General features: G+C 62.2%; 2 protein-coding genes across 3 annotated transcripts; both read left to right on the top strand.

Moving 5' to 3' along the window:
• The first annotated feature begins 1224 nt into the window (after positions 1 to 1224).
• On the top strand, positions 1225 to 19468 carry LOC127051180 (myeloid zinc finger 1-like). Its single transcript, XM_050953151.1, has 6 exons — positions 1225 to 1278; positions 3164 to 5145; positions 6170 to 6341; positions 7620 to 8234; positions 13620 to 13730; positions 18804 to 19468. The coding sequence occupies exons 2-6, from the start codon at positions 3382 to 3384 to the stop codon at positions 19448 to 19450; spliced, it is 3309 nt and encodes a 1102-aa protein (XP_050809108.1). The 5' UTR covers positions 1225 to 1278; positions 3164 to 3381; the 3' UTR covers positions 19451 to 19468.
• Positions 19469 to 19597: 129 nt separating this feature from the next.
• Positions 19598 to 27792, top strand: SEPTIN1 (septin 1). 2 transcript variants are annotated; one of them, XM_050956985.1, is made up of 11 exons: positions 19598 to 19885; positions 21133 to 21223; positions 21567 to 21653; positions 22019 to 22142; positions 22854 to 22988; positions 23302 to 23419; positions 24013 to 24114; positions 24225 to 24324; positions 26185 to 26350; positions 27206 to 27287; positions 27442 to 27792. In XM_050956985.1, exons 1-11 carry the CDS (start codon positions 19616 to 19618, stop codon positions 27520 to 27522), a joined length of 1356 nt encoding a protein of 451 aa, XP_050812942.1. In that variant the 5' UTR covers positions 19598 to 19615; the 3' UTR covers positions 27523 to 27792. The 2 variants fall into 2 exon arrangements, with proteins under 2 accessions (XP_050812942.1, XP_050812943.1); XM_050956986.1 differs by lacking the exon at positions 19598 to 19885 and adding an exon at positions 20492 to 20761.
• The last annotated feature ends 48 nt before the right edge of the window (positions 27793 to 27840 follow it).

The raw sequence follows: 27840 nt of genomic DNA, 5'->3' as shown, positions 1-27840 counted from the left end.
TGTGTGAATTCTGCCTTGTCTCTCCGTCCCTGTGTCTATCTGGCTGTCTCTGGACCGTCGCGTCCCCCCGTCTGTGTGAATTCTGCCTTGTCTGTGTGTCCCTGTGTCTGCCTGGCCATCTCTGGACCGGCACGTCCGTCCGTCTGTGTGAATTCTGCTTTGTCTGTGTGTCCCTGTGTCTGCCCGGCCATCTCTGGACCGTCGCGTCCCCCCATCTGTGTGAATTCTGCCTTGTCTGTCCATCCCTGTTTCTGCCCGTCCATATCTGGACCGTCATGTCCCCCTGTCTGTGTGAATTCTGCCTTGTCTGTCCATCCCTGTTTCTGCCCGGCCATCTCTGGACCGTCGTGTCTCCCCATCTGTGTGAATTCTGCCTTCTCTGTCCGTCCCTGTGTCTTCTCGGCCATCTCTGGACTGTCGGGTCCCCTCGTCTGTGTGAATTCTGGCTTGTCTGTCCGTCCCTGTGTCTGCCTGGCCATCTCTGGACCGTTGCGTCCCCCCGTCTGTGTGAATTCTGCCTTGTCTATACGTCTCTGTGTCAGCCCGGCCATGTCTGGACCGTCACGTCCGTTTGTATGTTTAAATTCTGCCTTGTCTGTCTGTCCCTGTGTCTGCCCGGCCATCTCTGGACCGTCGCGGCCGTCCGTCTGTGTGAATTCTGCTTTGTCTGTCCGTCCGTGTGACTTCCCGGCCATCTCTGGACCGGCGCGTCCCTCCGTCTGTGTGAATTCTGCCTTGTCTGTCCGTCCCTGTGTCTGCCCGGCCATCTCTGGACCGTTGTGTCCCCCCGTCTGTGTGAATTCTGCCTTGTCTGTCCGTCCCTGTGTCTGCCCGGCCGTCTCTGGACCGTTGTGTCCCCCCGTCTGTGTGAATTCTGCCTTGTCTGTCCGTCCCTGTGTCTCCCTGGCCATCTCTGGACCGGCGCGTCCCCCCGTCTGTCCATCCGCCTGTCTCCTGCTCCCCAGCTGTGTGTCTGCCCTGCCTGGGGGTGTCTGTCCCTCTCTTTGTGCCTGTCCCGCGCTGTGTCTCGCTGCCCTGCAGCCCCCGCGAGCCAGGCGCCTGCAGGCCCGGGGGGAGCCAGCCCCGGTCCCTCCCCCGCCGGGGACCAGCCCCCTGCATGGGGAGGGGATAGCAGGTATCCCAGCCTGCTCTCCCGTCTCCGCCTGACTGACAGCCGCCCCAGCCAGTCGGCACGGAGAGAGCCGGGCCGGGCCATTTCCCCAGCCCGGGAACCCCCCGCCAGCAGCGCCGGCTCTGCGGCTGCAGCCCCGCGGCCAGGTACAGCGGCCCCCGCGCCGGGGGGGGGGAGCCCGGACGCCTGGGTTCTCTGCCCGGCTCTGCGCGGGGGGGCGGCTGGTGGGTCGGGAGCCGGGACTCCTGGGTTCTCTGCCCGGCTCTGGGAGGGCGGGGGGGCTGGGAGCCAGGACTCCTGGGTTCTCTCCCCAGCTCTTGGGGGGGGGGGGGGGCTAGGAGCCAGGACTCCTGGGTTCTCTCCCCAGCTCTTGGGGGGGGGGCTAGGAGCCAGGACTCCTGGGTTCTCTGGCCAGTTCTGGGAGTGGGGGGGCTGGGAGCCAGGACTCCTGGGTTCTCTCCCCAGCTCTTGGGGGGGGGGGGGCTAGGAGCCAGGACTCCTGGGTTCTCTGCCCGGCTCTGGGAGTGGGGGGGCTGGGAGCCAGGACTCCTGGGTTCTCTCCCCAGCTCTTGGGGGGGGGGGGTCTAGGAGCCAGGACTCCTGGGTTCTCTCCCCAGCTCTTGGGGGGGGGGGGGGGGGCTGGGAGCCAGGACTCCTGGGTTCTCTGCCCGGCTCTGGGAGGGCGGGGGGGCTGGGAGCCAGGACTCCTGGGTTCTCTCCCCAGCTCTTGGGGGAGGGGGGCTAGGAGCCAGGACTCCTGGGTTCTCTGGCCAGTTCTGGGAGGGGAGGGGAGGGGGAGGCTGGGAGCCAGGACTCCTGGGTTCTCTCCCCAGCTCTTGGGCGGGGGGGGCTAGGAGCCAGGACTCCTGGGTTCTCTGGCCAGTTCTGGGAGTGGGGGGGCTGGGAACCAGGACTCCTGGGTTCTCTCCCCAGCTCTTGGGGGGGGGGGCTAGGAGCCAGGACTCCTGGGTTCTCTGGCCAGTTCTGGGAGGGGAGGGGGAGGCTGGGAGCCAGGACTCCTGGGTTCTCTGCCCGGCTCTGGGAGGGGAGTGGGGGCTGGTGAGTCCGAGCAGGGGGGGCTGGGAGCCAGGACTCCTGGGTTCTCTGGCCAGTTCTGGGAGGGGAGGGGGAGGCTGGGAGCCAGGACTCCTGGGTTATCTCCCCAGCTCTGGGAGGGGAGTGGGGGCTGGTGAGTCCGAGCAGGGGGGGCTGGGAGCCAGGACTCCTGGGTTCTCTGGGAAGGAAGTGGGGTATGATGGGTTGGGGGGCTGGAGTCCAGCACTGCCTTCTTTGTGTGTACAGCACCTGTCACCCTACAGCTCAGGTCCCAGCACAGGCTCCCTAGGCCGTGCCACAGCACCAAACACAGTCCTGCGCCATTGGCCCACCCGGCTTGTCCCATATCACAATTTAGGGTACGTCTAGACTACGCGCCATATCGGCGGGTAGCAATCAATTTCTCTTGGATCGATGTATCGCGTCTCATCGGTACGCGATATATCGATCCCCGAACGCGCTCCCGTCGACTCCGGAAAGTCACCAGCGCGAACGGTGGTAGCGGAGTCGACAGGGGGAGCCGTGGACGTTGATCCCGCGTGGTGAGGATGAGAGGTAACTTGATCTAAGATCCTTCGACGTCAGCCAGGCTGTTCACGTAGCTGAAGTTGCGTATCTTAGATCGATCCCCCCCAGTGTAGACCAGCCCTGTGTCCCCACTGAACTGGAGAACTGGGTACGAACTACGATATTATTTAACTCACTAACAGCCGCTGGGGCTTTTTCTTGACCTTTGGGGCTCCTGGTTTTCAACCTTTTCTCTGTTTTTACAAGGGCTAGAAACTTTTTTATTTTAATTTTGAATGAAACTGGGAATCTCTCACAGTCTCAGGAATCCAGGAGCTGGGCATAGAACCCAGGAGTCCTGGCTGCCAGTGCCAGCCCCTCCCTGCTCTGACCACAAGACCCCCCCACTTTTCTCCTGCCTTTCTCATTTCTGTGCTCATTGCCATTTGTTCCTCCTTTACAATGCAGGAACGAGCTGGCGTGTTCCTCCTAGAACCCCAAATCATCTTATCTGGCCCAACTGGTGGTTGCAGTGGGATCAGCTGTACAGCAAGTGACCTCAGCACAGCCCGGTGGGGACAAGGCCAGTGGCCTGGAGGTTCCCAACAGGCCTACCAGGGAGTCACCATTGGGGATCAAGAGTCGGAGTGGAGAGTCAGCTACCGTCTCCCCGCTGGGCTAAGAAAATGGCCGCCACTCAAGAGGTGCCTCCCCCAGCCCTCGGCCTTCATTTCCTGTATCCGCTGGAGGAGACGATGGCACCACGGGTGAAAATGGAGGAGCCCGAACCGTTAGGCCCGGAGCCAGGCTGGGAGTGGGAGACGGCCAGCAAGGCGCCGTGGGTGGTGCAGGCTGGGACCATCGGGGAGCTGCTGAGGTGGGCAGCTCCTCAGCAGGCCCGGCCTGAGGAGACACCCCAATGCTGGTGGGGGCAACGGTCACCCCTGGAAGTTCTCCCCCCCTGGGAGAGCCCCACCCTGCCAGACAACAGCGCCCTCTTTGGGCAAGCAACCGATGCCTGCCCATGGCCCCGAGGGGAGCGCTTGGCACGACTCACGCCAACCCTCGGCAGCGAGGCCTTCAACAGCCCACGGGCAGGGGATGCCAAGGATTATGGAAAGGTGAAGGCGGCCATCTTGGGAGTGGAGAGGGCAGCCATCTTGGGAGAGCAATTAACGCGACTCACGCCAACCCTCAGCAGCGAGGCCTATCGCAGCCTAGAGGCTGGAGATGCCAAGGATTATGGGAAGGCTGCCATTTTGGGAGTGGACAAGGCAGCCATCTTGGGAGAGCCATTACCTCGACTCACACCAACCCTCAGCAGTGAGGCCTATCGCAGCGTAGAGGGTGGAGATGCTAAGGAATATGGGAAGGCAGCCCTTTCGGGGGTGGATAGGGTGGCCATGTTGGGAATGGACAAAGCAGGCATCTTGGGAGAGCAGTTGATGCGAATCACGCCAACCCTTAGCAGTGAGGCCTATCGCAGCCTAGAGGCCGGAGATGCAAAAGATTATGGGAAGGCTGCCATTTTGGGGGTGGATAGGGCTGCCATTTTAGGAGTGGACAAGGTGGCCATGTTGGGAGAGCAGTTGACACGACTCACACCAACCCTCAGTGGTGAGGCCTACCGCAGCCTGGGGACAGGAGATGCCAAGGATTATCGGAAAGCTTCCATTTTGGGGGCAGATAGGACAGCTATCTTGGGAGTGGACAAGGAGGCCATCTTGGGAATGGACAAGGCAGCCATTTTAGGAGAGCAGTTGACGCATCTCACGCCAACACTCACTGGTGAGGTCTACCGGAGCTTGGAGGCCAGAGATGCCAAGGGTTATGAGAAGGCAGTCATCATGGGAGAGCAGCTGACACAATTCATGCCAGCCCTCAGCAGCGAGGCCTACCGTAGCCTAGAGGCTGGAGATGCCAAGGATTATGGGAAAGCTGCCATTTTGGGAGCAGACAAGGCAGCCATCTTGGGAATGGACAAGGCAGCCATCTTGGGAGTGGACAAAGCTGCCATCTTGGAAGATCAACAGACAGAATTCACGCCAACCCTCAGTGGCGAGGCCTACCGCAGCCTGGAGGCCGGAGACACCAAAGATTATGGCAAAGCAGCCATCTTGGGTGTTGGCAAGGCAGCAATCTTGGGAGTGGGCAAGGCTGCGGCAGAGAGGTGGCGCCAATGCTTCCGAGGATTCAGCTACCAGGAGGCTGGTGGGCCACGGGAGGCCTGGGCCCGGCTCCGGGAGCTTTCCCGCCGCTGGCTGGAGCCCCAGCGTCGCACCAAGGAGCAGATCCTGGAGCTGCTGGTCCTGGAGCAGTTCCTGAGCATCCTGCCGGGGGAGATGCAGAGCTGGGTCTGGGAACGAGGCCCCGAGACCTGTGCTGAGGCTGTGGCCCTGGCTGAGGGCTTCCAGCGGGCTCGGCCGGAGGCTAGGATTTGGGAGCAGCAGGTGCAGGGGCGGGGAGGGCATCTAACCCATGGTCTGGTTCTTCTCAGGCTGTGATTTGGCACCGTCTGACCACACTGAGCCATCTGGGGCCACCACAGGCAACAGCCCTACCTCCTCCTGTCCTTCCCGATGTGCCCAGCCAGGCCCCGGGGTCACCAGCCCCCTGGGCATCAGAAACACCTCCCCCACATGGTGCTTGGCCGTGGCACTTCGTCTTACTGGGTTGACATCTCCATGGTGGAACAAGCCCAGTGCCGCCAGGCAGTGGAGATGGGTGGGGTGGGGGTGGCCCCTGGGGCTGGGGGACAACAGAAGGGGTGGGAGGTGAGTTGAAAGGGTAGCAGGAGAGGCGCCGTTGTCACCCCAAGTGTGGATTGTGGGTAGGGACAGCAAAGGTGAAATCTGATCTCTTCCCTGGGGCTTTGTGGGTAGGGAGAGCGGGAGGTCAGGCCAGGTGCCTCCCCCAGGGCATTGTGGGTAGGGAGAGCGGGAGGTCAGGCCAGGTGCCTCCCCCAGGGCATTGTGGGTAGGGAGAGCGGGAGGTCAGGCCAGGTGCCTCCCCCAGGGCATTGTGGGTAGGGAGAGCGGGAGGTCAGGCCAGGTGCCTCCCCCAGGGTATTGTGGGTAGGAAGAGCGGGAGGTCAGGCCAGGTGCCTCCCCCAGGGCATTGTGGGTAGGGAGAGCGGGAGGTCAGGCCAGGTGCCTCCCCCAGGGCATTGTGGGTAGGAAGAACGGGAGGTCAGGCTTGGTGCCTCCCCCAGGGCATTGTGGGTAGGGAGAGTGGAGGGTCAGGCCAGGTGCTTCCCGCAGGGCGTTGTGGGTAGGGGGATGGCAGAGCTGGGGTATTGTTCTGTGACTCCCATGAGCCTTTGCAGCGCCACCAGGAAATGAGTGATGGTCCATGCTCCCCATGGCTGTGTAACTCTGTGGAGCGCAGGGGTCTCTCCTTGTCACTCCCACTCCCTGCCCATTATTCCCACTCCTACCCCCTGTTTCTGCCATGACGCCTTCCCTTCCTTCCCAGGTCACTGTGCGGGTGAAGGTGGAAAAACCCAGCATGGAGGAGACACCATGTGCAGGAGCATCATGGGAAACTCCTGCACCCCCACTACCCCATCCCCAGGAGGGGGCGACACTGAGCCGGCCCGGCCCCGAGCTACCCTGCATCCCCAAGGAGGAGCCCCAGCCGCCCCCGGGTATGAAGGGTTTGGGGGTCCTGGGGGTAACACCTCCAGGACAAAGCACCACTGGGAGTGGAGGGGTCCCACAGGGGCTGGGGGGTCAGCGGGGCACTGTGAGAACGCAGAGGGTGGTGGGAAACATGGAGGGCATTGGGTCATTGGGAGGGCTGGCTGAGGGGGACAGAGTGACATGAAGGAGGTTACCACCAGCCCCAGGGGACTGTGGGTAGAGAGGGCAGGGGACTGTGGGTAAGGACAGCAGGCGTCGCGGGGCAGGGGATGGTGGGTAAGGACGGCAGGCGTCGCGGGGCAGGGGATGGTGGGTAAGGACGGCAGGCGTCGTGGGGCAGGGGATGGTGGGTAAGGATGGCAGGCGTCGCGGGGCAGAGGATTGTGGGTAAGGATGGCAGGCGTCGTGGGGCAGGGGATTGTGGGTAAGGACGGCAGGCAGGCGTCGCGGGGCAGGGGATGGTGGATAAGGATGGCAGGCGTCGCGGGGCAGGGGATGGTGGGTAAGGATGGCAGGCGTCGCGGGGCAGGGGATTGCGGGTAAGGATGGCAGGCGTCGCGGGGCAGGGGATTGCGGGTAAGGATGGCAGGCGTCGCGGGGCAGGGGATTGCGGGTAAGGATGGCAGGCGTCGCGGGGCAGGGGATTGCGGGTAAGGATGGCAGGCGTCGCGGGGCAGGGGATGGTGGGTAAGGATGGCAGGCGTCGCGGGGCAGGGGATGGTGGGTAAGGATGGCAGGCGTCGCGGGGCAGGGGATTGCGGGTAAGGATGGCAGGCGTCGCGGGGCAGGGGATTGCGGGTAAGGATGGCAGGCGTCGCGGGGCAGGGGATTGTGGGTAAGGATGGCAGGCGTCGCGGGGCAGGGGATTGTGGGTAAGGATGGCAGGCGTCGCGGGGCACGGGATTGTGCGTAAGGACGGCAGGCAGGAGTCGCAGGGCAGGGGATTGTGGGTAAGGATGGCAGGCGTCGCGGGGCAGGGGATGGTGGGTAAGGATGGCAGGCGTCGCGGGGCAGGGGATTGTGGGTAAGGATGGCAGGCGTCGCGGGGCACGGGATTGTGCGTAAGGACGGCAGGCAGGAGTCGCAGGGCAGGGGATTGTGGGTAAGGATGGCAGGCGTCTCGGGGCAGGGGATTGCGGGTAAGGATGGCAGGTATCACGGGGCACGGGATTGTGGGTAAGGATGGCAGGCGTCGCGGGGCCGGGGATTGTGAGTATGGCAAGGAGATACTGTCTCATCGTCTCGCTTCCCCTCATTCTTGGTCTCTATTCCTCATCCCTCAGCAGGAGCCATAATGGAGGAGGCAAATCCGCAGCAGGAATGTCCAAAGGAAGGCAAAGTGCCCCGCATCTGCCCCCAAAAATCCGTTGGGGACAGGGGCCCTGGGAGTCAGGGTAGGGCTGATGTCCCCCAGCCGCCGAGGGAACTCGCCCCGCATGCCCGTGACCCTGATGTCGCGTCTGGTTCCCACCCAATCCAGGGGCCTCACCTCTGCCCCCAGTGTGGCCGGAGCTTCCGCCAGAGTTCTGCCCTCCTGACTCACCAGCGGACCCACACTGGCGAGAAACCTCACCAGTGCCCGCAGTGCGGGAAGAGCTTCTCCCGGGGTTCCCAGCTCACCCGTCATCTGCGAATCCACGGGGCAGAGAGATCCCACCGCTGCCACCAATGCAGCCGGAGTTTCTACCACAGCTCCGAGCTGGCCAGGCACCGGGCCTCCCACAGCAAGGACCGGCCCTACGGGTGCAGCCAGTGCGGGAAGAAGTTCCGCTGGCGCTCCGACCTGGTGCGCCACCAAATCACCCACACTGGCGAGCGCCCCTACGGCTGCCCAGAGTGTGGCAAGAACTTTGGGCAGAGCTCCCACCTGGTGAGGCACCGCAGGACCCACACAGCCTGAAGGAGGTCATTATGGAGGGCCACCTAGAGTGGCCCATCTCGCTCGGCCTCAGGGGCCATGTCAGCTGGATGACTCCGCACCCAATGACTCCCACATCCAGACCATATCTGGTGGTTTAGCTAGAGCACGTCTCTTAGAGGTCCAGTTTTAGGCTGGATGAGAACCAAGGACCATTGAGCCTAGCCTCCTCTCACCCACGATGGCCAGAACTGAACAGGACATAGGATTGGCCAGACTGGGCCAAGGGCCATCCAACATTCTCTCTTCTCCAGCAATGGCCAGCACCAGAATGAGAGATCAGATTGGCCGACCTGGATCAGAACGTTAATTACCCTGGCACAAAAAATAGGAATACACTAATGAAATTTGCAGATGACACACGAATTGGGAGTGCACATCATTCATACGGTGGAGGACGAGTTGGAGAGACCGGAGTAATAGAAACAGGATGAAATGTAATAGGACAAAATGCCAGGTCGTAGCCTTAGGGACTAATACAGAGAAAGGCTGCTCTAAATTGGGGGCGAGGGGTCCTCGGATGGAAATGACATGGGAGGAGAAAGAGATGGGTGTGTTTGTCGATTGCAGGACAACGAGCTACCAGTGGGATGTGGCCGGGAAAGAGGCCGAAGCAATCCTAGGATGGGTGAGGTGAGATATTCCCGGCTGAGATCAGGAAATATTGATCCCACCTCATCTGGAATCCTGTGTCCAGTTCAGGTTCCCCGCCTTGAAACATGAAGGACCAGCTGCAGAGAAGGACACGGCTGTGAGGATCAGGGGACTGGAGAACCAGGAGCTTGGCTTGTTTAGCCTAAAACGCAGACTGCGAGGGACACTTACTGCTCATCGGAGTGGGGGGAGGGCGGAGGAGGGAACCACCAGGGAGACTGAAATAAACGGAATTGAAACAAACGTTTTCCTTCTGACCTTTGCAAAATAAAATGTTTCCAGTTTTCAATTCCATCTTTTTTCTTTCAAAGTTTCCTTCCAGAAACAGAAAGACGTGCTCCAAATTGAATCGAAACACTTTTCCCAAGCCAAAACATTTCCGTTGTTCGACCCAGAGACAACTTTTTGGAATGTTCTGTTTCTGTTCTTTTTTTTTTTTTTTTTTTTAAAGGTAGGAAAAAAGGGCTGAAAACTGATACGTTTTGGGTCCCAGGGATGATTGCTGTGGACTTGTCCATTCACCAAAAAATGTTCAGTTCAACCTGAAACCGTTTCCCCCTGCAGCCCTCGATTTCTCAGATGGCCGACAAATGAAAAGAATCCGTCCTCTGTCTCGCTGTCCGTGTGAGTTCGGGCTTTCCCAGCTGGAATCAGAACCAAGGTCCAGCTAAGCCCACTCTCTGAAACAGGCTAAATCCAGCAGCTTCAGACAAAGGTGTGAGGACCCCGCAGCTCTGGAAAAATTCACCTGCATTTGGTCTCCTCCTTGCCTTTCATAGCTAGGGCTTGCCTCAAACCGTGAAGGTTTAATAGCCCTTCCCAAAATGCATAGTGCTTTGCTGTCCTCATAAAGATCCCAGCCTTCTTTGAGACTGACAGGATGCTAGGAGTCTGCTAGATGGATGAATGTTCGATGATCCAATTTCTTTTCTCCTTGTAGGGAGGCTCAAGTCACCCCTGAACCTTCTCTCAGTTAAGCTAAACAGCTCGAGCTCCTGGAGTCTCTCATTCTAAGAAAGGTTTCTAACCCTTCAATCGTTCTCTGGCTCTTCTCTGACCCCGCTCCAGTTTATCAACGTCCTTTGTGAATAGCAGGCACCAGAACTGGACACAGGATTCCACCAGTGGCCAAATGCCGAGGGAAAATAACCTCGCTGCTCCTACTCCATCCAGTCTCCGAATATTTGCCGCCGACCCTACAGCAACCCACTGGACTGAGCAGCGTGGTCTCTAAGCATGGGGTGTGTCCCTGGGGTTACCTGGCGGTCAGTGAGGGGGAAAGGTCTAGCGTGGAAAAATAGGGCTGTTCCACGCTAGGAAAAGAAGTATCTTTAACCTGGGGGCAGCTGCTATGGCACCACTTCCTAGCTGGGGCCTGGGCACCAGGCCTCGGGTTTCCCTGGACCTGCTCCCGCTCAGAGTCTGCCATGAGTTAGCACCCACGGTTTGGCTCCCCCACAGTTAAAAACTAGCAAAGGCCACTTTTTCCGATGCTGTTTCAGAGCCGTGAAGGGGAAGCCACAGCGGGATACATCCAAGCATCGCATCGGCCCTCCTCACCCCAGCATCATACGCGGAGCTCGTCTCCGGTCCATTAGCTACCGCACCCCCCCATCTCAGTGCTTCTGGAGAGACACCGGCTTTGTTCTCTGGCTCTGCCCTTGGCTCCCTGCATGGCCCATGGCACTGCAGCCTGCTGGGCCTCAGTTTGCCCATCTGGAAAATGGGGAGATGGATCCTGCTTTCGACAAGAAGCTCTTCGGGGCAGGGACAGGCGCTCACGCTGTGTCGGGCCGTGCCCAGCATGACAGGGCCCCTGGTCTCATGGGCGGAGGTCTGTGCCACACCTGGTGCAACAAGGGCCTTGATTTTGGTCGGGGGAGAGATCTTTGCAGCTTCCAGTGTGACGGGGCCCTCATCTCGGCTTGGGGTGGGGGTCTGTCACTGTTCAGCACGACAGGGGCACTGATCTCGGTTGGGGGAGGGGAGGAATGCCTGGCCTAACAGGGCCCTGATCTTGGTCTGCAGCTGTCAATTTCATACAGATAATAAAGAATAGACACCCACATAAATCTTTTCTTCTTGTGTTTCCCAGAACTGTCGATGGCACGATCCCACGTACATCAGTCTCCTGTGCCAGGCAGCCAGGTCCATTGTGACCATGGGAGTCAAAGGGCCTCAGCTGGTGTAAATTGGTGGGAGCACAACGGGCATCTGGCTCTAACCCCTAGAACCTACTCCCCTCCCCGAGCTGGGGAGAGAACCCAGGAGTCCTGGCTCCCAGCCCCCCTGCTCTAACCACTAGGCCCCACTCCCCTCCCGGGGGGGGGAGAACGCAGGAGTCCGGGCTCCCAGCCCCCCCTGCTCTGACCCCCCACTCCCCTCCCAGAGCCGGGCAGAGAACCCTGGAGTCCGGGCTCGCTGAGCGATTTCCCCCCTGACACAAAGGGGTTAAAACCATCGAGCTCAGCACCGCCCTTCCCCGGGGGCTGTGACGTCACAATGAAGGGCCCTTCCCCTCCCCCAGCGGGGGCGAGCCCGGGAGCGGCGGAATCTCGACACCCCCCGGCTGCTTTGCGGGGCCGCTCTTAAAGGGCCAGCGCCGCCCCCGGCCCGCCGAGCGGTGAGTCCGGGCTGGGAGCTAAGGGGGCGGGGGGATGTCATCTTCCCCCCCCATCAATCCGGAGTCACTCCTGGCTCCAATGGGGCAGGGCTGGGTTCTGCGCTCAGCTCCCCGGGGTGAATCCGGAGTCACCCTGAGTGCAATGGGGCAGGGCTGGGTTCTGCTCTCAGCTCCCCTGGGGTGAATCCGGAGTCACCCCTGAGTGCAATGGGGGCAGGGCTGGGTTCTGCTCTCAGCTCCCCTGGGGTGAATCCGGAGTCACCCCTGAGTGCAATGGGGCAGGGCTGGGTTCTGCTCTCAGCTCCCCGGGGTGAATCCGGAGTCACCCCTGAGTGCAATGGGGGCAGGGCTGGGTTCTGCGCTCAACTCCCCAGGGTGAATCCGGAGTCACTCCTGAGTGCAATGGGGCAGGACTGGGTTCTGCGCTCAGCTCCCCGGGGGTGATTCCGGAGTCACCCTGAATGCAATGGGGCAGGGTTGGGTTCTGCGCTCAGCTCCCCGGGGTCAATCTGGAGTCACCCCTGAATGCAATGGGCCAGGGTTGGGTTCTGCTGTCAGCTCCCCCGGGGTGAATCTGGAGTCACCCCTGAGTGCAACGGGGCAGGGCTGGGTTCTGATTTCAGCTCCCCGGGGTCAATCTGGAGTCACCCCTGAATGCAATGGGGCAGGGCTGAGTTCTGATTTCAGTTCCCCGGGGGTGAATCCAGAGTCACCCCTGAGTGCAATGGGGGCATGGCTGGGTTCTGCGCTCAGCTCCCCCGGGGTGAATCCGGAGTCACCCCTGAATGCAATAGGGCAGGGCTGGGTTCTGCGCTCAGCTCCCCGGGGTCAATCTGGAGTCACCCCTGAATGCAATGGGGCAGGGCTGAGTTCTGATTTCAGCTCCTCCGGGGTCAATCCGGAGTCACTCCTGCGTGCAATGGGGCAGGGCTGGGTTCTGCTCTCAGCTCCCCTGGGGTCAATCGAGTCACGCCTGGCTGCAATGGGACAGGGCTGGGTTCTGCTCTCAGCTCCCCCGGGGTCAATCCGGAGTCACTCCTGAGTGCAGTGGGGATGGGGATGGGTTCTGCTCTCAGCTCCCCGGGGGTGAATCCAGAGTCACCTGAGTGCAATGGGGACAGGGCTGGGTTCTGCTCTCAGCTCCCCCGGGGTGTATCCGGAGTCACCCCTGAGTGCAATGGGGCAGGGCTGGGTTCTGCTCTCAGCTCCCCCGGGGTGAATCCGGAGTCACCCCTGAGTGCAATGGGGGCAGGGCTGGGTTCTGCTCTCAGCTCCGCTGGGATCAATCCAGCGTCACCCCAACAGCAGTGGGGGCAGGGCTAGGTTCTGATTTCAGCTCCCCGGGGTCAATCTGGAGTCACTCCTGAGTGCAACGGGGACGGGGCTGGGTTCTGATCTCAGCTCCCCTGGGGTCAATCGAGTCACCCCTGGCTGCAACGGGGGCAGGGCTGGGTTATGATATCAGCTCCCTCTAGCTACATTAGACTGTATCAGAATAATTACTTACGTGTCTCAGATTCCTGATTGAGATTGGGGCCCATTGTGCTGGGCGCTGCACAAACCCCCCTCATCCGAGATCAGGGCCCCCATCACGCTGGCTGCTTGTTGTTCCAGGCGAAGGGGAGGCGTGTGCTGCCAGTGGACAGGGGACGCCATGCTGCAGACTGGTCTGGCCTTACCTAGGGACCTGGCCACCCGCTGAGCTGGGACAGGCTCGTCTGGGTCTCAGAGAACCGAGAAGGTCTTTAACCCTCTGATGGCCCCACATTCAGACACTTCCAGCCTGCTAGGCACCGTGGGATCATCTGATTTGGCCTCCCACCTAACCCAGGCCAGACGTCCCACTGGGTGATTCCTCCATCCAGCCCATATCTGATGGCTGAGCTAGAGCGGAGTTTTCAGAGACACACGCCACCCCGGTGACAGGCCTCTGAGAGATGGAGAATCCATCACGTCCCTGGCTAGGACCTTCCAGTAGATTTCCACCATCCTCCTCTGCCCCACTGATTTCAAAGAAGCAAGGGCCCATTGACCCCAGCAGGGGATCTGGCCCCATTGACTCCACCATCTCCCCATCTTTCTCTCCAGGCTTCCCTCTCCCCAAGACCGACGTGAGGTGGATGGAGCGAGGGGAAGAGCCGTGGGGCCCTGATCTCCCCTCCTCCGAGGCTGGGGGGACCCCCGGTGAGACCCACACAGGTGAGGAATGAGGGAGACACCTAAGGTGAAGGAGAAGGTCAGAAGTGGGGCCCTTCCAAACGGTGTCCCCTGATGTTCGCTGGAGCTCTGGGAGGGGAGTGGGGTCAGACGCATTAGAGCAAAGGGGGCTGAGAGTCAGGACTCCTGTGTTCTCCCCCCAGCTCCAGTAGGGGAGTGGGGTCTGATGAGTTAGAGCCGTGGGGGCTGGGAATCAGGATCCTGGGTTCTACCTTCACTTCCAGTTCTTCGAGCGATGGTCCCTATTGTTATCCATTAAGGGTTAACGTGTACATCAGGTGTCTGGCCCAGTGTCCGCTGCTCCACGCACGTGCCCTTCCTTCGCCTCACGGTGTCGTTCGAGGCCATAAAGGGCCGGGCAGACAGACTGCGCCTCCCGTTCCTTCTCCACCGCCGCATGGTCCGAGCCGGAGCCGCTACTCTCCTCGCGTCTCTGATGCCCTTTAAAGAACAGCCGTGGGAGAGTTGTCCAGAGTTCGTTTTAGTCTAGTTTCTGCTGTTCTTCATGTTGTTGAGCCTTGAGAAATAGTTCTTAGGAGATGAGAGACTTTGGGGGTCCCGTTTACCAGCTCCCCCCACCCAGCACCTGCGAACTGGATTATGCCGAAGACGCCGGGGTTCGAGGTCTGTGCCGCCGGGCCGTGTTCATTCTTGCACCAACGTTACCTCTCCTGCTTAGAGGAGGCCCACATTGCATCCAGGTGCAATCGCTGCCTCTCCTGCCAGCCATACCCGAGAAGGCCAGGCTCTTGGCCTCAGCGAGCGTCTCCTGGGGGGTGCCATGAGGCCGCCGTTGGATCCAGGCTGGGCAGCCCCTGAGAAACCCAGGAGCGCGTCTCCAACTGCGGAGATCAGGTCCGGTTCCGGCAGTACCACTACTGCGCCGGCACCTGGCCGGGACTCAAGGAAGTAGGCGTGTAAGCATGGCAGGCAGTAAGTCTTCCTCCAGGCCTAAGGAGACAATGCGTCTTCTGTGAGTTCCTGCCCTGGAGAAATGGCGTGTTCCCAGGCTCTCAAGCAGGACAAGGAATCGGGTAGGCCAGGGAATCCGCTGGGACAAAGCCCCGAGTTGCACACGCCTTCCCTACCGGTTCCCCTTCAATCAAGGGAACCATTGGTTTCGAAATAGTCACACCGGGGAGCTTAGAGATGGTGCTGGAGCCATGTGAAGTCTTCACCCGTGGGGAGCCAAGTTCTCCACGTCTCCCTCTGCCGTCTTACTCGCTCCAGCCCAGGACGTCCCTCAGTCCAGTCGTGCTCTCGCTCCCCATTGCCCCATGGTGTATACGGCTCTCCTGGTACCGCCGCTGGAACCGGGATCCGCGTTTTCAGCTTCGGAGGCGTCGGATGCTTTGGGCACCCTCGAGTAGGCGCTCAGAACCGGTTTTGGAGGTTGAGCCGTTTAGCTCAGTTCCGCCGGTGCCACCGGCACAGGAACCCTTCCAGATACACCTGTGTTCTCGGCTCCAGATGGCTTTCGCCAGTTCCAGGACCTCCTACGCAGGGCGGCGGGGGACTTCCATATTCCACTGGTAGAGGAACGGGGCAATCACCTGGCCCTCCCCCTTCGGAGGGGAGTTGGCCTAGTGTTCCTCGTACTAGTTTGGAGTGCAGTAACAGCGGACGAGCGGGTCCCGGCTGCCGTTCAACATGGCTATACGATGGAGTTCACAGCGCTACCTTATCCATGTTCCCGCGCCCTGATCCCTCCTCAGGGACCACATTCACGACAGCATCCTCGCTCTAGCCGTCAGCTCCCTACCAGAAAGGGGAGACGATAGAGCACGTTCCTCCGGACTCTCAGGGCACGGGGTTCTGTTCCACATATTTCCTGGTACCCGAGGAGAAGGTGGACACCAATCCTGGATCTCCATCTCCTCAATCACTTCATCCACAGGCCCAAGTTTTGGATGGTCACCGTGGCAGCCATCATCCTGTCTCTAGATGATTCATGGTTCTCAGCGTGCGAGATGCCTGTTTTCACGTAGACATCCACCCAACCCCCAGAAAGCTCTTGAGATTCGCGGTGGGCCTTCGCACTTCCAATCCAGGGTCCTACCCTTTGGACTCACCCCTGCTCCACAGGTCTTCCCCAGAGTTTCCTCTGTCGTAGCCACCCACCGCCGGCATCACGGGGTCTTTAGATTCCCCTCCCTTGATGACTGGCTGCCAGCAGCACAGTCTGGGAACACAGCCGTTCCTCCCCTGGAGGTGAGCGTCAATGTCGAAAAATCAACTTCTGTTCCCACGCGGTCCCTGGATGTCACAGGGGCCTCCATCGATGCGGTCTCGGCACAGGCCAACCTGCCGAGGGACAGATTCCAGACCCTGCGGAAACTTGTCACCTGAGTAATCAATGGTCCTTCTGTTCTGGCCAGGACCTGCCTATCCTTGGCCACACGTACACCAGTCACTGCCTTCGCTGTCTTCAGCTGTGGCTCCGGAGAGCCAGTTCATCCATGTGATGGACCGTGGGCTTTCTGTCGTCTTCCCCACCATCTCCACCTGCACGAGGTCCTCTCCTCACTCCCGTGGTGGATGGTCCACAAGCACAGGATGCCTTTCCTCCCGTCCTCTCTGGACACGATCGTCATGGGCGCGTTGCTCGCCGGCCAAGGTGCCTGTATGGGTGAGCCCCTGACACAAGGGACCTTCACTTCTTGGGAATCCAGGATACCCATCAACATGCTGGCGCTTTGGGTGCGTCATAGGCCGTGTTGTGCGGGAATGTTTGTCAGCAGCACAAGTCATCCTTCGAGCGGCAGACAGGCGTCCACCAGGCTCCTGTCCAGACAAGTGGAGGCATTTCACCTCCTGGGCCCGACAGAGAGGTCTTGCCCCTGACGACACGATCATACCCCTTCTCTCGGGCTCCTGTGCTTGACCACGTCAGGACTCGCTCTCTGTCCCATCACGTCCACCTAGCAGCTCTCAGGGCCTTCCGCCTTCCCTGTGCGCAGACACGCAGTCTGTCTGTCTGTCCGTATGCAGCCATTGATGGCCGGGTCTGCTACAACCCTCCCCGCCCCTGCGGGACCGCAACCTCGTTCATACGACGTGAATGAAATCTCCCTTCCTCGGAGCTATTCCTTCCGCAAGATGGGTCAGTGAATGAGGGGCGGGGGGGGGCCCAAAGCTTCCTGGTGCCTGCACCCCAAGTTTCTCCCAAAGGTCGGCCCCCGGTTTCAGCACAACCAGCCCATCCACTTCCTTCCGAAGCCTCCCACCTCGGTGGAGGAGCGGCGCCACCCCCCCGGACATCCGCCGGGCCTCCTCTTCCTGCAGAGCACGAGACCTTTCCGGACGTCCCCTAGACTGCCCACCCCATGATCCTTCCAGTTCTGGTGCTGAACAGTCTCCACACGGAGGGTTTCTAAGTGGATTTGGGGGCGTTTGGCTCTGTCAGTTGTCAGGACCGTCTCCACCCTGTGGGGTGAGAGCCCCCTTCCTCAAGCGTACGAGTGCCAACCACAGCTGCCCTGCGTGACCTGCTGCTTTCGGGCAGATGTCGGTGTGACGGTTTCCCTGGGGTGCAGCCTGGAACCGGGGTACCGCTGAGCCCTCTGTCCCACCAACCTGGCCTCCCTCTCACACTGGGATGCTGTGACAAACTGCAGACCCCTCCAGGTCCCGCACTCACCCAGCCAGCCCCAGCCAGGGACACACCCAGCTGAGTTACGTGATTGATCTCCCAGCCACTCATGAACTGTCAATAGAGGGGATCCTGCCAATTTCCCCCAGCTCCCCAGCCTACAACCCCGGGGCTGAACCATCCTGCCCTAGTCAGAAGCCTGACCCGTGTAAGTTTATAACCCAGTCCACCCCTCCCTCAATGCGGAGAGGACACGAACTAGCTCTTGTTCCTGAGCAGATCTCCCAGGCACTTCAGGCAAAGCCCCTGTTTTAGGTAAAATACAAAACCAGTTTATTAACTACAGACAGACAGATGTGAAGTGATTATAAGTAATAAGCATAAAGATCAAAGTTGGTTTTCTAAGAAATAAAGGTAAAATCACAATCTGAGTTCTATGAATTGGACAGGATTTGAATGAAGCTGTGTCTCACTGTGATGGTCTAGTTCCTTACTACACAGGCTGGGATTCTCCTGTCCAGCCTGGGCCACCTCCCCTGTTCAGTCTTTGTTCTCCAGACACGTTTCCAGGTGTTGAGTTGGGGGTGAGGGGGAGTTAGGCCAAGTGTTGATCTCATTTATCCTCTTCCAGCTCGCTGGAAAGAGCCTTTGCTACGATGTGTCTGTGTGCTCTCTCGGAGAGCTCTCCATTGTACACGGCTCCTGGGACAGTCCTTGGGAGTGTGGGTTCCTTTAATGGGCCACCAGCGTGTCTGGCTGCTCCACTGTTGTGCCGGAAAGGCTGATTGTGGGTGTTCCCAACCTCACAACATATTTCAGTCACACGCATGGAGCAAAACTTGATAACTTCCCATCCAGTGACGCTCACACAATCCAACAGGGTGTTAATGTTCAGCAGATCAAGACTTTTAAAGGGATACCTCACAAGGCATGCACTGCAGAAACCTATTGTAATCCCATCGCCCTGGTCAATGTGGGGGTGCCAGGGTGTTGCTTTGGGGTACAGAGTGTCACAGGCGGGTGGCTATGCGGCATTCGACACATGCCTTGGTGCGAGGCTCTGCGACAGAGGTCTCGGCGGGCCTCCATCCTCTTCCACACACCCTCCTCCAAATTGGCCCTGAGTGGAAGGCAACAGAGACCATCGGTCGGAGCAGAAAGGAGGTTACTTCCCTGTAACTGGACGTTCTTCGAGATGTGTTGTCCCCTATTTGGATTCCAGCTCCACCCTCCTTCCCCTCTGCCATGGAGCTGTTCGGTTCGCGGTGGAGAAGGAACTGGAGATGCGGTTGCAACGGACACTCCTTTCGAATTCTCCGGCTCTGGACGCATGGCCTTCCGTGGAATACAGATCGGGACCACTGTCTCGAAGACCCTCCAGTTACAGGTACGTAACCACCTCTTCCAGTCCCGGGGGATCAGTTTGCCCTGTTCACCCCCCAATCTCCTTTCTCTCTCCCCAGAAGCTGACGGGGTGGCCACACCCCCGACTCCCCGCCACAAGCCAGCCGGCCGCTCCTACCAGTGTCCGGAGTGCGGGAAATCCTTCCGGCAGAGCTCGCACCTCCTCCAGCACCAGACCACGCACACAGGCGAGCGCCCCTACCGCTGCCCCGACTGCGGCCGGGCCTTCAGTCAGAGCTCTGACCTGGTGCGGCACCAGCGCGTCCACACAGGCGAGCGCCCCTACCACTGCCCTGACTGCGGCCGGGCCTTCAGCCAGAGCTCCAACTTGCTGCAGCACCGGCGGGCGAGCTCCGGCACCCGCCCCTTCTGCTGTGCCCAGTGCGGCAAGCGCTTCGGCCGCAGCTCCCACCTGCTCAAGCACCAGGCCACCCACTCCGGCGAGCGGCCCTTCGGCTGCGCCGACTGCGGCAAGCGCTTCGGCCACAGCTCCAGCCTGCTCCAGCACCGGCGGGTCCACGCTGGCCAGCGGCCCTTCGGCTGCGCCGACTGCGGCAAGAGCTTCCTGCAGAGCTCCGACCTGCTGAAACACCGGCGCGTCCACACCGGGGAGAAGCCCTACACCTGTGGGGAGTGCGGGCGCGGCTTCAGCCAGCGCTCCCACGTGGTCAAACACGGCCGGGTCCACAGCCGGGGCAAGCCATGAGGGGGCGGGGGGGTGAGATGGGGGCAATCAGGGGGCAGATGGGGGTGGATGAGCCAGGGGAAGGGAGATGGGGCAGAGGAGCCAGAGGGAGGTGAGATCGGGAGAAGACGGCCTATGGGGACAGCTACCACAGCTCCGGCCACCTGACCCCTGAGAGACTCTGCCATGGGGCAGCCCAGGAAACAGGAGCCATGGGGCAGCTCACCAGGCTGCCAGAGGTGCATCACTGGGAGCCGGCTGGGCTGTTTTGGCCACCAGGAGCCTAGGATATGGGGGACCTTCCATGGCACAGACAGCTCGACGGACATGCCAACCAGGGGGCTCTCGGTGCCGGCCGGACAGAGGAAATGTCCGGCTTCGGGGGCAGCTCAGGGCTTGGCAGAGACTCGGCCATGGATGGAGATGCTCTGTGGGGAGCTGCACACACTGCTTGGGGTCAGCCGTGGGCGGGGCGCTGAGAAGGGAATGTGGATGTCAAGTGGGGTCTCTGCCTTGGGGGTGGGTGGAGGCAAGCTCCCACATTCCCCCCATCCCCTCCCTAAGCCCCAGCCCCCCATCTGCCCACTGTACCCCCAAATCCCCTCCCAGCCCCCTCAACTGCACCCTGCCCCTCATGCATTCTGTGCCCCATAGCCACACCCCCCAAATCGCCCCCAAACCCCTCAGTCACTCCCCCTGCCCCCTATAGCCATTCCCCTGTCCCCTAAAACTGGCTGGGCCCATGGGTCTGAGCCGGGGGATGGTGTGAGGGAGGAGGTGGGATACCGGGCTAGATGGGCCCATGGGTCTGACCCAGGGCTGCTGGTCAGATCCTTTCTAGCTCTGCTCCCTCAAAGTCTGGGCCCCTCTGGGACAGTTCAGAGCCTGGGTCTCTCTGAGGCCAGCACCCCACTGCAAGGCTCTGGGGGATTTTCCTTCGTCGCCAGCGTGAGGAGACGGCTGAGTGGGGAGCTCGGCGTGGGTCGCGCCCGGGCTCTGGGCAGGAAGCCAATAAATACAGGATGAGAGAAAAGGGCTCCCTGTGTGTCTGTCTGACTTGGCGCCCCACCGCGCCCCACCAGGCCCAGCCAGGATTGTCGAGGGGGAGCGCCCCCTGCTGGGCCCCCCACCTTGCTCCCTGCAGCACAGCGCCTCCTACTGCCTCACAGGGGCCAGCCCTGCCTGCCAGGGGAGCGCAGGGGTGGGGTGGCCAATGGGAGGGCAGCCGCGGGCACGTCATGGTTTCCTTTTGCTGCTCGGTGCGAGAGGAAGTGGGCAGAGCAGACGCGGCCAGGTGCAGCGAGAGCTCAAAGCAGCGTAGACGCCGCCATGGTGAGCACCCCACAGTGTATCCCCGGCCTTCCTGCCCCACTCCCCGCAGCACCCCCTGCTGGGCGAGGCCAGGGCTGGGGGAGCCAGGAGCTTCTCCCTCAGCCAGCACCTCTGCCCTGCGCCCCCACAGTGCCCCCTCCTGGGCTGTGCTGGAAGCCCGGACTCCTGGGTTCTATCCCCAGATCAGGGAGGAAATGGGGGTCAAGTGGGTCAGAGCAGAGGGGCCAGGAGCCAGGACTCCTGGGTTCTCTCCCCAGCTCTGGGAGGGGAGTGAGGTCTGGTGGGTGAGAGTGGGGTGGGGGCCGGGAGCCAGGACTCCTGGGTTCTGTTGCTGGTCTGAGGGCCCCAGACCCAGGCTCTCTCTGTCTCAGGATAAGGAATATGTCGGGTTCGCCACCCTCCCCAACCAGCTGCATCGGAAATCTGTGAAGAAGGGATTCGACTTTACTCTGATGGTGGCAGGTAAAGGCTTAAACCCCATATGCCGCTACAGCCCCCCCACTCTAACCCACTAGCCCCCACTCCCCTCCCAGAGCCGGGACAGAACCCAGGAGTCCTGGCTCCCAGCCCCCCTGCTCTAACCACCAGCCCCCACTCCCCTCCCAGAGCCGAGGAGAGAACCCAGGAGTCCTGGCTCCCAGCCCCCCTGCTCTGACCCACTAGATCCCTCGCCCCTCCCAGAACTGAGAGAGAACCCAGGAGTCCTGGCTCCCAGGCCCCCTGCTCTAACCCACTAGACCCCTCGCCCCTCCCAGAACTGAGAGAGAACCCAGGAGTCCTGGCTCACCCCCGCCCCTCCCTGCAGGGGAGTCTGGGCTGGGGAAGTCGACGCTGATCGACAGCCTGTTCCTGACGGATCTGTACAAGGATCGGACCCTGCTGAACGCCCAGGGTGAGTGGGGGCGAGACCCAGGGCTGTGTGAGGGTGGGGGGAGGCAGAACCCCAGGGGGTATTGGGGGGTGAGTGAGGAGGTTGGGGTGTGGCTGGTGTGGGGCGGGACCCAGAGGTGTGTCGAGGCTGCGGAGTTGGGTGGGGTGATCTGGGGGTGTAGTGGGGTGAGTGAGGGGGGTGGGGAGTTGGGGGGTGAGTCGGGGTGTAGTGGGGAGAGTGAGGGGGGTGGGGAGTTGGGGGCACAGGAGGGGCAGGGCAGGAGCCAGGGGTGTACTGGGATGCGGCTGGAGTGGGGCAGGACCCAGGGGTGTATCGGGGTGGGGGGAGCCAGGCCCCCGCCCGGCACTGACCCCGTCTCCCCCCAGCGCGCATCCCGCAGACCCTGGTGATCGAGCGACGCGCTGTGGAGCTGGAGGAGGGCGGCGTCCGGGTGAAACTCACCGTCGTGGACACCCCGGGCTTCGGGGACGCTGTGGACAACGCTGACTGGTGAGGAGGGGGGCGAGGGACACACTTGCCCAGGCCAGTCCATAGTGGACTATATTGACCGGGAGGGGGATAGGGGAAGGATGGAGCAGTGCATTGTGGGATACACTCACGAAGCCCCCTCCTTTCCTCTCCCCCAGACCAGTCCCAGTTGGGAGCCCATAGAGGACTATATAGACTGGCAGGAATGGGGAACTTTTGAGGGAGTGGCAGAGCAGTGCATTGTGGGAACCCCTTACCAACCTCCCCCTTCCCCTGGGCTGGTCTCAGCTGAGGGCCCATACTGAACTATACTGACCAGTACAGTCGAGATCCTGGGAGGGGGGAGAGGAAATTCGTGGGGGAAGGGCAGAAATTGGGAGCATGGGGGTGGGGTGTGTCAGTGCAGTGCATTGTGGGACACAGGCTCTAACCCCTCCCCAGGCCTGGTCCTTGCTGGGAGTTGATACTGGACTATATGGACCAGCAGGGATCCTGGGGGACGTTGCGGGAGGGAGGGAGGCTGTCAGAGCAGTGCCTTGTAGGACACAAACTCTAACCCCTCACAATGGGCATCCCAACTGGGGGGGGTCCATACTGCCCTATATGGACCAGCAGGGACTGAGGTGGGGGGGGAGAGGGGAGATTTGGGCCTGGAGAGGGGCTGGTGGAGCAGTGCATTGTGGGAGACCCACACTAACCCTCCCCTCCTCTGCTCCCCCGGGCTGGTCCCAGCTGGGGGTCCATAGTGGACTATATTGACCAGCAGTTTGAGCAGTTCTTCCGGGACGAGAGCGGGCTGAACCGGAAGAACATCACAGATGGGCGAGTGCACTGCTGCCTCTACTTCCTCTCGCCCTTCGGCCATGGGTACGGGGGCTGCTGGGCCTGGGGGGCACTGCTGGTTGTGGGGGCTGAGACAAGGCAGGGGAGCTTTGGGGTGCATTGGGGCACTGGGAGGGGGTCACATGGGGTGCTGGGGATTGGAGGTGTACTGGGGGGGGTCATCTCGGGGCACCAGGGGACACTAGATTATTTGGGGGTCACTTGGGGATGTGGGGGTGCTGGGGGCATATAGGGACCCTTGGTGGGCTGAGGGACGGTGGGGGCACTGGGGGGGCACTGGAGGGATGTGGGGGCACAGAGGCTATTTGGGGGTGCCTCACCCCTCGCCCCCCCCCAGGCTGCGCCCCCTGGATGTGGCGTTCCTGCGGGCCGTGCAGCACAAGGTGAACATCGTGCCGGTGATCGGCCGAGCCGACGCGCTGACCCCCCGGGAGGTGGGGGCCATGAAGGAGAAGGTGAGAGTTGGGGGGGGCTTCTAGAGTGGGACAGGCTCCCCCAGCCCATGTGTCCCATATCCCCCTGCACCCCAAATAGTGCCCCATCCCAACCCATCTCCTCAACCCTCCTCATGCACCCCAAATTCCCCATGATTGCCACAGCCCCCTGCACCCCAAATTCGTCCCCAGTCCTCACAGCCTGCCCCGGTGCCCCAGATTTATCTCCTTGAACCCCAAATTTCTCCCAATCCCAAACCTCTTCCCTGCATCACCATATTCCTCCTCAACAGAAAGCCCCTCCCCCTGCACCCCAAATCCCTCCCAATTTGAAGCCACACCCCCACACCCTAAATTTGCTGCTCAACCCCACATCCCTCTGTACCCCAAATTTCCCTCCATGTACCCCAATTTTCTCCCAATCCCAGCCCACATCACCCTGTACCCCAAATTCCCCCGATCCCCAACCACATCTTCCTGTATCCTGATTTCCCTGGTGACCCCCTCCATCCCTGCTGAACCCCCAGGCCTCTGGCTTCTCCCACAGGGGTGGAGGATGGGTCTGTGTTGCTCATGAGGGTTTTAGGGTGACACTTGCCCCCCAACACCCCCAGATCCGGCAGGAGCTGGAGGAAAACGCCATCAGCATCTACCAGTTCCCCGACTGCGACTCAGACGAGGACGAGGAATTCAAGGCCCAGGATGCGGAGCTGAAGGTGAGAAGGGCCCAGCACGGGTGGGGGAGGGGAGAGTTGGGGGGGCTACAGGAAAAGGGGGGCCCTGGACACCCCATGACCCCCCTTCCTCTGCCTCCTCCCCCTCCCAGCGCAGCATCCCGTTCGCCGTGGTTGGCTCCAATGACATCGTCCGGGAGACCAAGGAAAAGGCTTTCCGGGGCCGCACGTACCCCTGGGGGGCGGTGGAAGGTAGGGGGCTGGTAGGGGCATTGTGGGGCAGGGGGAGTGTAGTGAGGGGCTAGGGAGTGCTGGGGGTCAGCTGGGCACCAGGGGGTGGGGGGATAAGTAGGGGGTGCTGGGGTCATTGGCTCACACGGGGGGTGTCAGGGGGCACTGGGTAGCACCAGAGGAAAAGGGGGTCAGTGGGGGGTGCCAGGGGTTGGTAGGGGACACTGGGAGGCAGATGGGTCAATGGGTGGTGCCTGGGAGTACTGGAGGTCAGAGGGGTCAGTGCGGGGCACCAGAGGGCAGAGGGGTCAGGGGGTCAGTGTGGGGCACCAGGCAGAAGAGTTGGGGGTGCACTGGGGTCAGAGGGGGGAACTGCAGGAGGCCAGGTGCAGAGGGGGTCAGTGGGGGACACTGGGAGGGCTGGGGGCACCATGGGCCAGTTGGGGGCAGAGGGGGTGCCAGGGCACAGAGGGGTCAGTTGGGGGCACCAGGAGTCAGAAGGGGTCAGTACATGGCAGAGGGAGGTGCCAGGGGGCAGAGGAGTCAGTGGGGGGCAGAGGGGGGTGCCGGGAGCAGAGGGGGTCAGTACATGGCTGAGGGAGGTGCCAGGGGACAGAGGAGTCAGTGGGGGGCAGAGGGAGGTGCCGGGAGCAGAGGGGGTCAGTGGGGGTCACTAGGGGGCAGAGGAGTCAGTGGGGAGCAGAGGGGGTCAGTGGGGGGCAGAGGGGGGTGCTGGGAGCAGAGGGGGGTCTGTCAGTGGAGGGAGATGCCAGGGGGCAAAGGGGGTCAGTGGGGGGCACCAGGGGGCAGAGGAGTCAGTGGGGGGCTGAGGGAGGTGCCGGGAGCAGAGGGGGTCAGTGGGGGGCAGAGGGGGTCTGTCGGTGGAGGGAGATGCCAGGGGCAGAGAGGGTCAGTTGAGGGCACCAGGGGGCAGAGGGGGTCAGTACATGGCAGAGGGAGGTGCCAGGGGGCATAGGGACCAGTGGGGGAGGCCAAGGGCAGAGGGGGGTGCCAGGACCAGAGGGAGTCAGTGGGGGACACAAGCGGGGCAGTGGTGGGCGCAGGGGGTGCTGGGAGGGGTCAGTGGGGGTCAGAGGGGGGTGCTGGGAGCAGAAGGGGGTCTGTCGGTGGAGGCAGATGCTAGGGGGCAGAGAGGGTCAGTTGGGGGCACCAGGGGGCATCAGTACATGGCAGAGGGAGGTGCCAGGGGGCAGAGGGACCAGTGGGGGAGGCCAGGGGCAGAGGGGGTCAGTTGGGGGCACCAGGGGGCAGAGGGGGTCAGTGGGGGGCATCAGGGGGTGCCAGAAGCAGAGGGGGTCAGTGGGGGGCACCAGGGGGCAGAGGGGGTCAGTGGGGGGCACCAGGGGGGTGCCAGGAGCAGAGTGGGGTCTGTCAGTGGAGGGAGATGCCACAGGGCAGAGAGGGTCAGTTGGAGGCACGAGAGGGCAGAGGGGAGTAGAGGAGGGTGCCAGGAGCAGAGGGGATCAGTGGGGGGCACTGATGGGGGGCACCAGGGGGCAGAGGAGGTCAGTGGGGGGCACAGGGGGATGCTGGGAGCAGAGGGGGGTCTGTCGGTGGCGGGAGATGCCAGGGGGCAGAGAGGGTCAGTGGGGGGCACCAGGGGGCAGAGGGGGTCAGTGAGGGGCACAGGGGGTGCCGGGAGCAGAGGGGGGTCTGTCGGTGGCGGGAGATGCCAGAGGGCAGAGAGGGTCAGTTGGGGGCACCAGGGGGCAGAGGGGGGTCAGTGGGGGCAGAGGGGGGTCTGTCAGTGGAGGGAGATGCCAGAGGGCAGAGAGGGTCAGTTGGGGGCACCAGGGGGCAGAGGGGGTCAGTTGGGGGCACCAGGGGGAGCAGCCGCCCCAGGACTCTGTCGCCCCCCAGTGGAGAACCCGGCGCACTGCGACTTCCTGAAGCTGCGCACGATGCTGGTGCGGACGCACATGCACGACCTGAAGGAGGTGACCCAGGAGATTCACTACGAGAACTACCGGGCGCAGTGCATCCAGAGCCTGAACCGCGTGGGCGCCCGCGACCGCGCCAGCCGCATGTGAGCCCGCGCCGGGGGCGGCCGGGAGCCGCGGGGCAGCAGGCAGAGCTGGGGGCAGGGACAGGGACAGGGACAGCAGGGATGGGGGGCAGCAGGCAGAGCTGGGGGCAGGGACGGGGGTCAGCGGGGACGGGGGTCAGCAGGCAGAGCTGGGGGCAGGGACGGGGGGCAGCGGGGATGGGGGCCAGCAGGCAGAGCTGGGGGCAGGGACGGGGGGCAGCGGGGATGGGGGGCAGCAGGCAGAGCTGGGGGCAGGGATGGGGGGCGGCGGGGATGGGGGGCAGCAGGCAGAGCTGGGGGCAGGGATGAGGACAGCAGGGATGGGGGGCAGCAGGCAGAGATGGGGGGCAGCAGGGATGGGGGCAGCAGGCAGAGCAGGGGGCAGGGATGGGGGGCGGCAGGGATTGGGGGCAGCAGGCAGAGCTGGGGGCAGGGATGAGGACAGCAGGGATGGGGGGCAGTGGGGACGGGGCAGCAGGCAGAGCAGGGGGCAGGGATGGGGGGGCGGCGGGGATGGGGGGCAGCAGGCAGAGCTGGGGGCAGTGATGAGGACAGCAGGGATGGGGGGCAGCAGGCAGAGATGGGGGCAGTGGGGACGGGGCAGCAGGCAGAGCAGGGGGCAGGGATGGGGGGTGGTGGGGATGGGGGGCAGCAGGCAGAGCTGGGGGCAGGGACGGGGACAGCAGGGATGGGGGGCAGCAGGCAGAGCAGGGGGCAGGGATGGGGGGTGGTGGGGATGGGCGCAACAGGCAGAGTTAGGGGCAACGGGGATGGAGGCAGCCGGGCTTGACATGAACCTAGGCACAATGGGGGCCACTCAGCCCCACCTCCCCCTGACCCATCTCCTCCCCCCAGGAAACTGTCCCGGCAAAGCGCCACGGAGCTCCCGCTGCTGCCGCTGGAGACGGAGAAACTGATCCGGGAGAAGGACGAAGAGGTGAGCAGGGCACAGGATTTGGGGGGGCTGCCCTCCATTACACCCAGCCCCCGCCCCAGTGGGGCTGCATCCCAGCGCCGGCTGAGGGGTCCCCCATTCCCAGCCCCCCAAGCAGCCATGTCTCACCTCTCCCCCCTTGTCTCGCTCCCCCCAGTTGCGCCGGATGCAGGAAATGCTGCAGAAGATGCAGGCCCAGATGCAGCAGAGCCAGGGGGAGCAGTCGGATGCCCTGTGAGGATTTCGGGGTCCCCCCGGGGGGCACTACCCCACATGGAGCAAGTGTCTTTTGGCCAGAGCAGCAGCAGAAGGGACGGGGGCAATTCTCTGGGGCAGCCTGCTAAGCAGCACTCGCAGTCCCCCAAATGCCTGCTCGCCAGAGCCCCCCAGGCTCCTAAATTCCCTGTTTCCACAATCACCCTATGTTCTCCGCCTTCCTGGCTTTGCCCCTAATGCCTCCTTCAATAAACTCACCCCTGTGTTTGCACCACTGCTCCCTGTGTCTGTTTGGGGGGGGCATGACCCCCCCTTCTTTTTGGCCCACAGCGGCACACTT

This window comes from Gopherus flavomarginatus, chromosome 5, assembly GCF_025201925.1.
Source record: "Gopherus flavomarginatus isolate rGopFla2 chromosome 5, rGopFla2.mat.asm, whole genome shotgun sequence".
NCBI classification, from domain to species: Eukaryota; Metazoa; Chordata; order Testudines; family Testudinidae; genus Gopherus; species Gopherus flavomarginatus.
The sequence above is the reverse complement of the archived record's forward strand: the minus strand, read 5'-3'. Positions and strand labels throughout refer to the sequence as shown.

Bases quoted from the DNA above. Each gene is read 5' to 3' on its own strand.
- SEPTIN1 (XM_050956985.1), top strand. From the start codon at position 19,616: ATGGGGCAGCCCAGGAAACAGGAGCCATGGGGCAGCTCACCAGGCTGC. The intron at 19,886-21,132 runs GTCAGCCGTGGG...TCTCTGTCTCAG, and splicing joins AGCTGCACACACTGCTTGGG to GATAAGGAATATGTCGGGTT. The intron at 23,420-24,012 runs GTGAGAGTTGGG...CAACACCCCCAG, and splicing joins TGGGGGCCATGAAGGAGAAG to ATCCGGCAGGAGCTGGAGGA.
- LOC127051180 (XM_050953151.1), top strand. From the start codon at position 3,382: ATGGCCGCCACTCAAGAGGTGCCTCCCCCAGCCCTCGGCCTTCATTTC. The intron at 8,235-13,619 runs GAAGGAGGTCAT...CTTTCTCTCCAG, and splicing joins CCGCAGGACCCACACAGCCT to GCTTCCCTCTCCCCAAGACC. The intron at 13,731-18,803 runs GTGAGGAATGAG...CTCTCTCCCCAG, and splicing joins CCCCGGTGAGACCCACACAG to AAGCTGACGGGGTGGCCACA.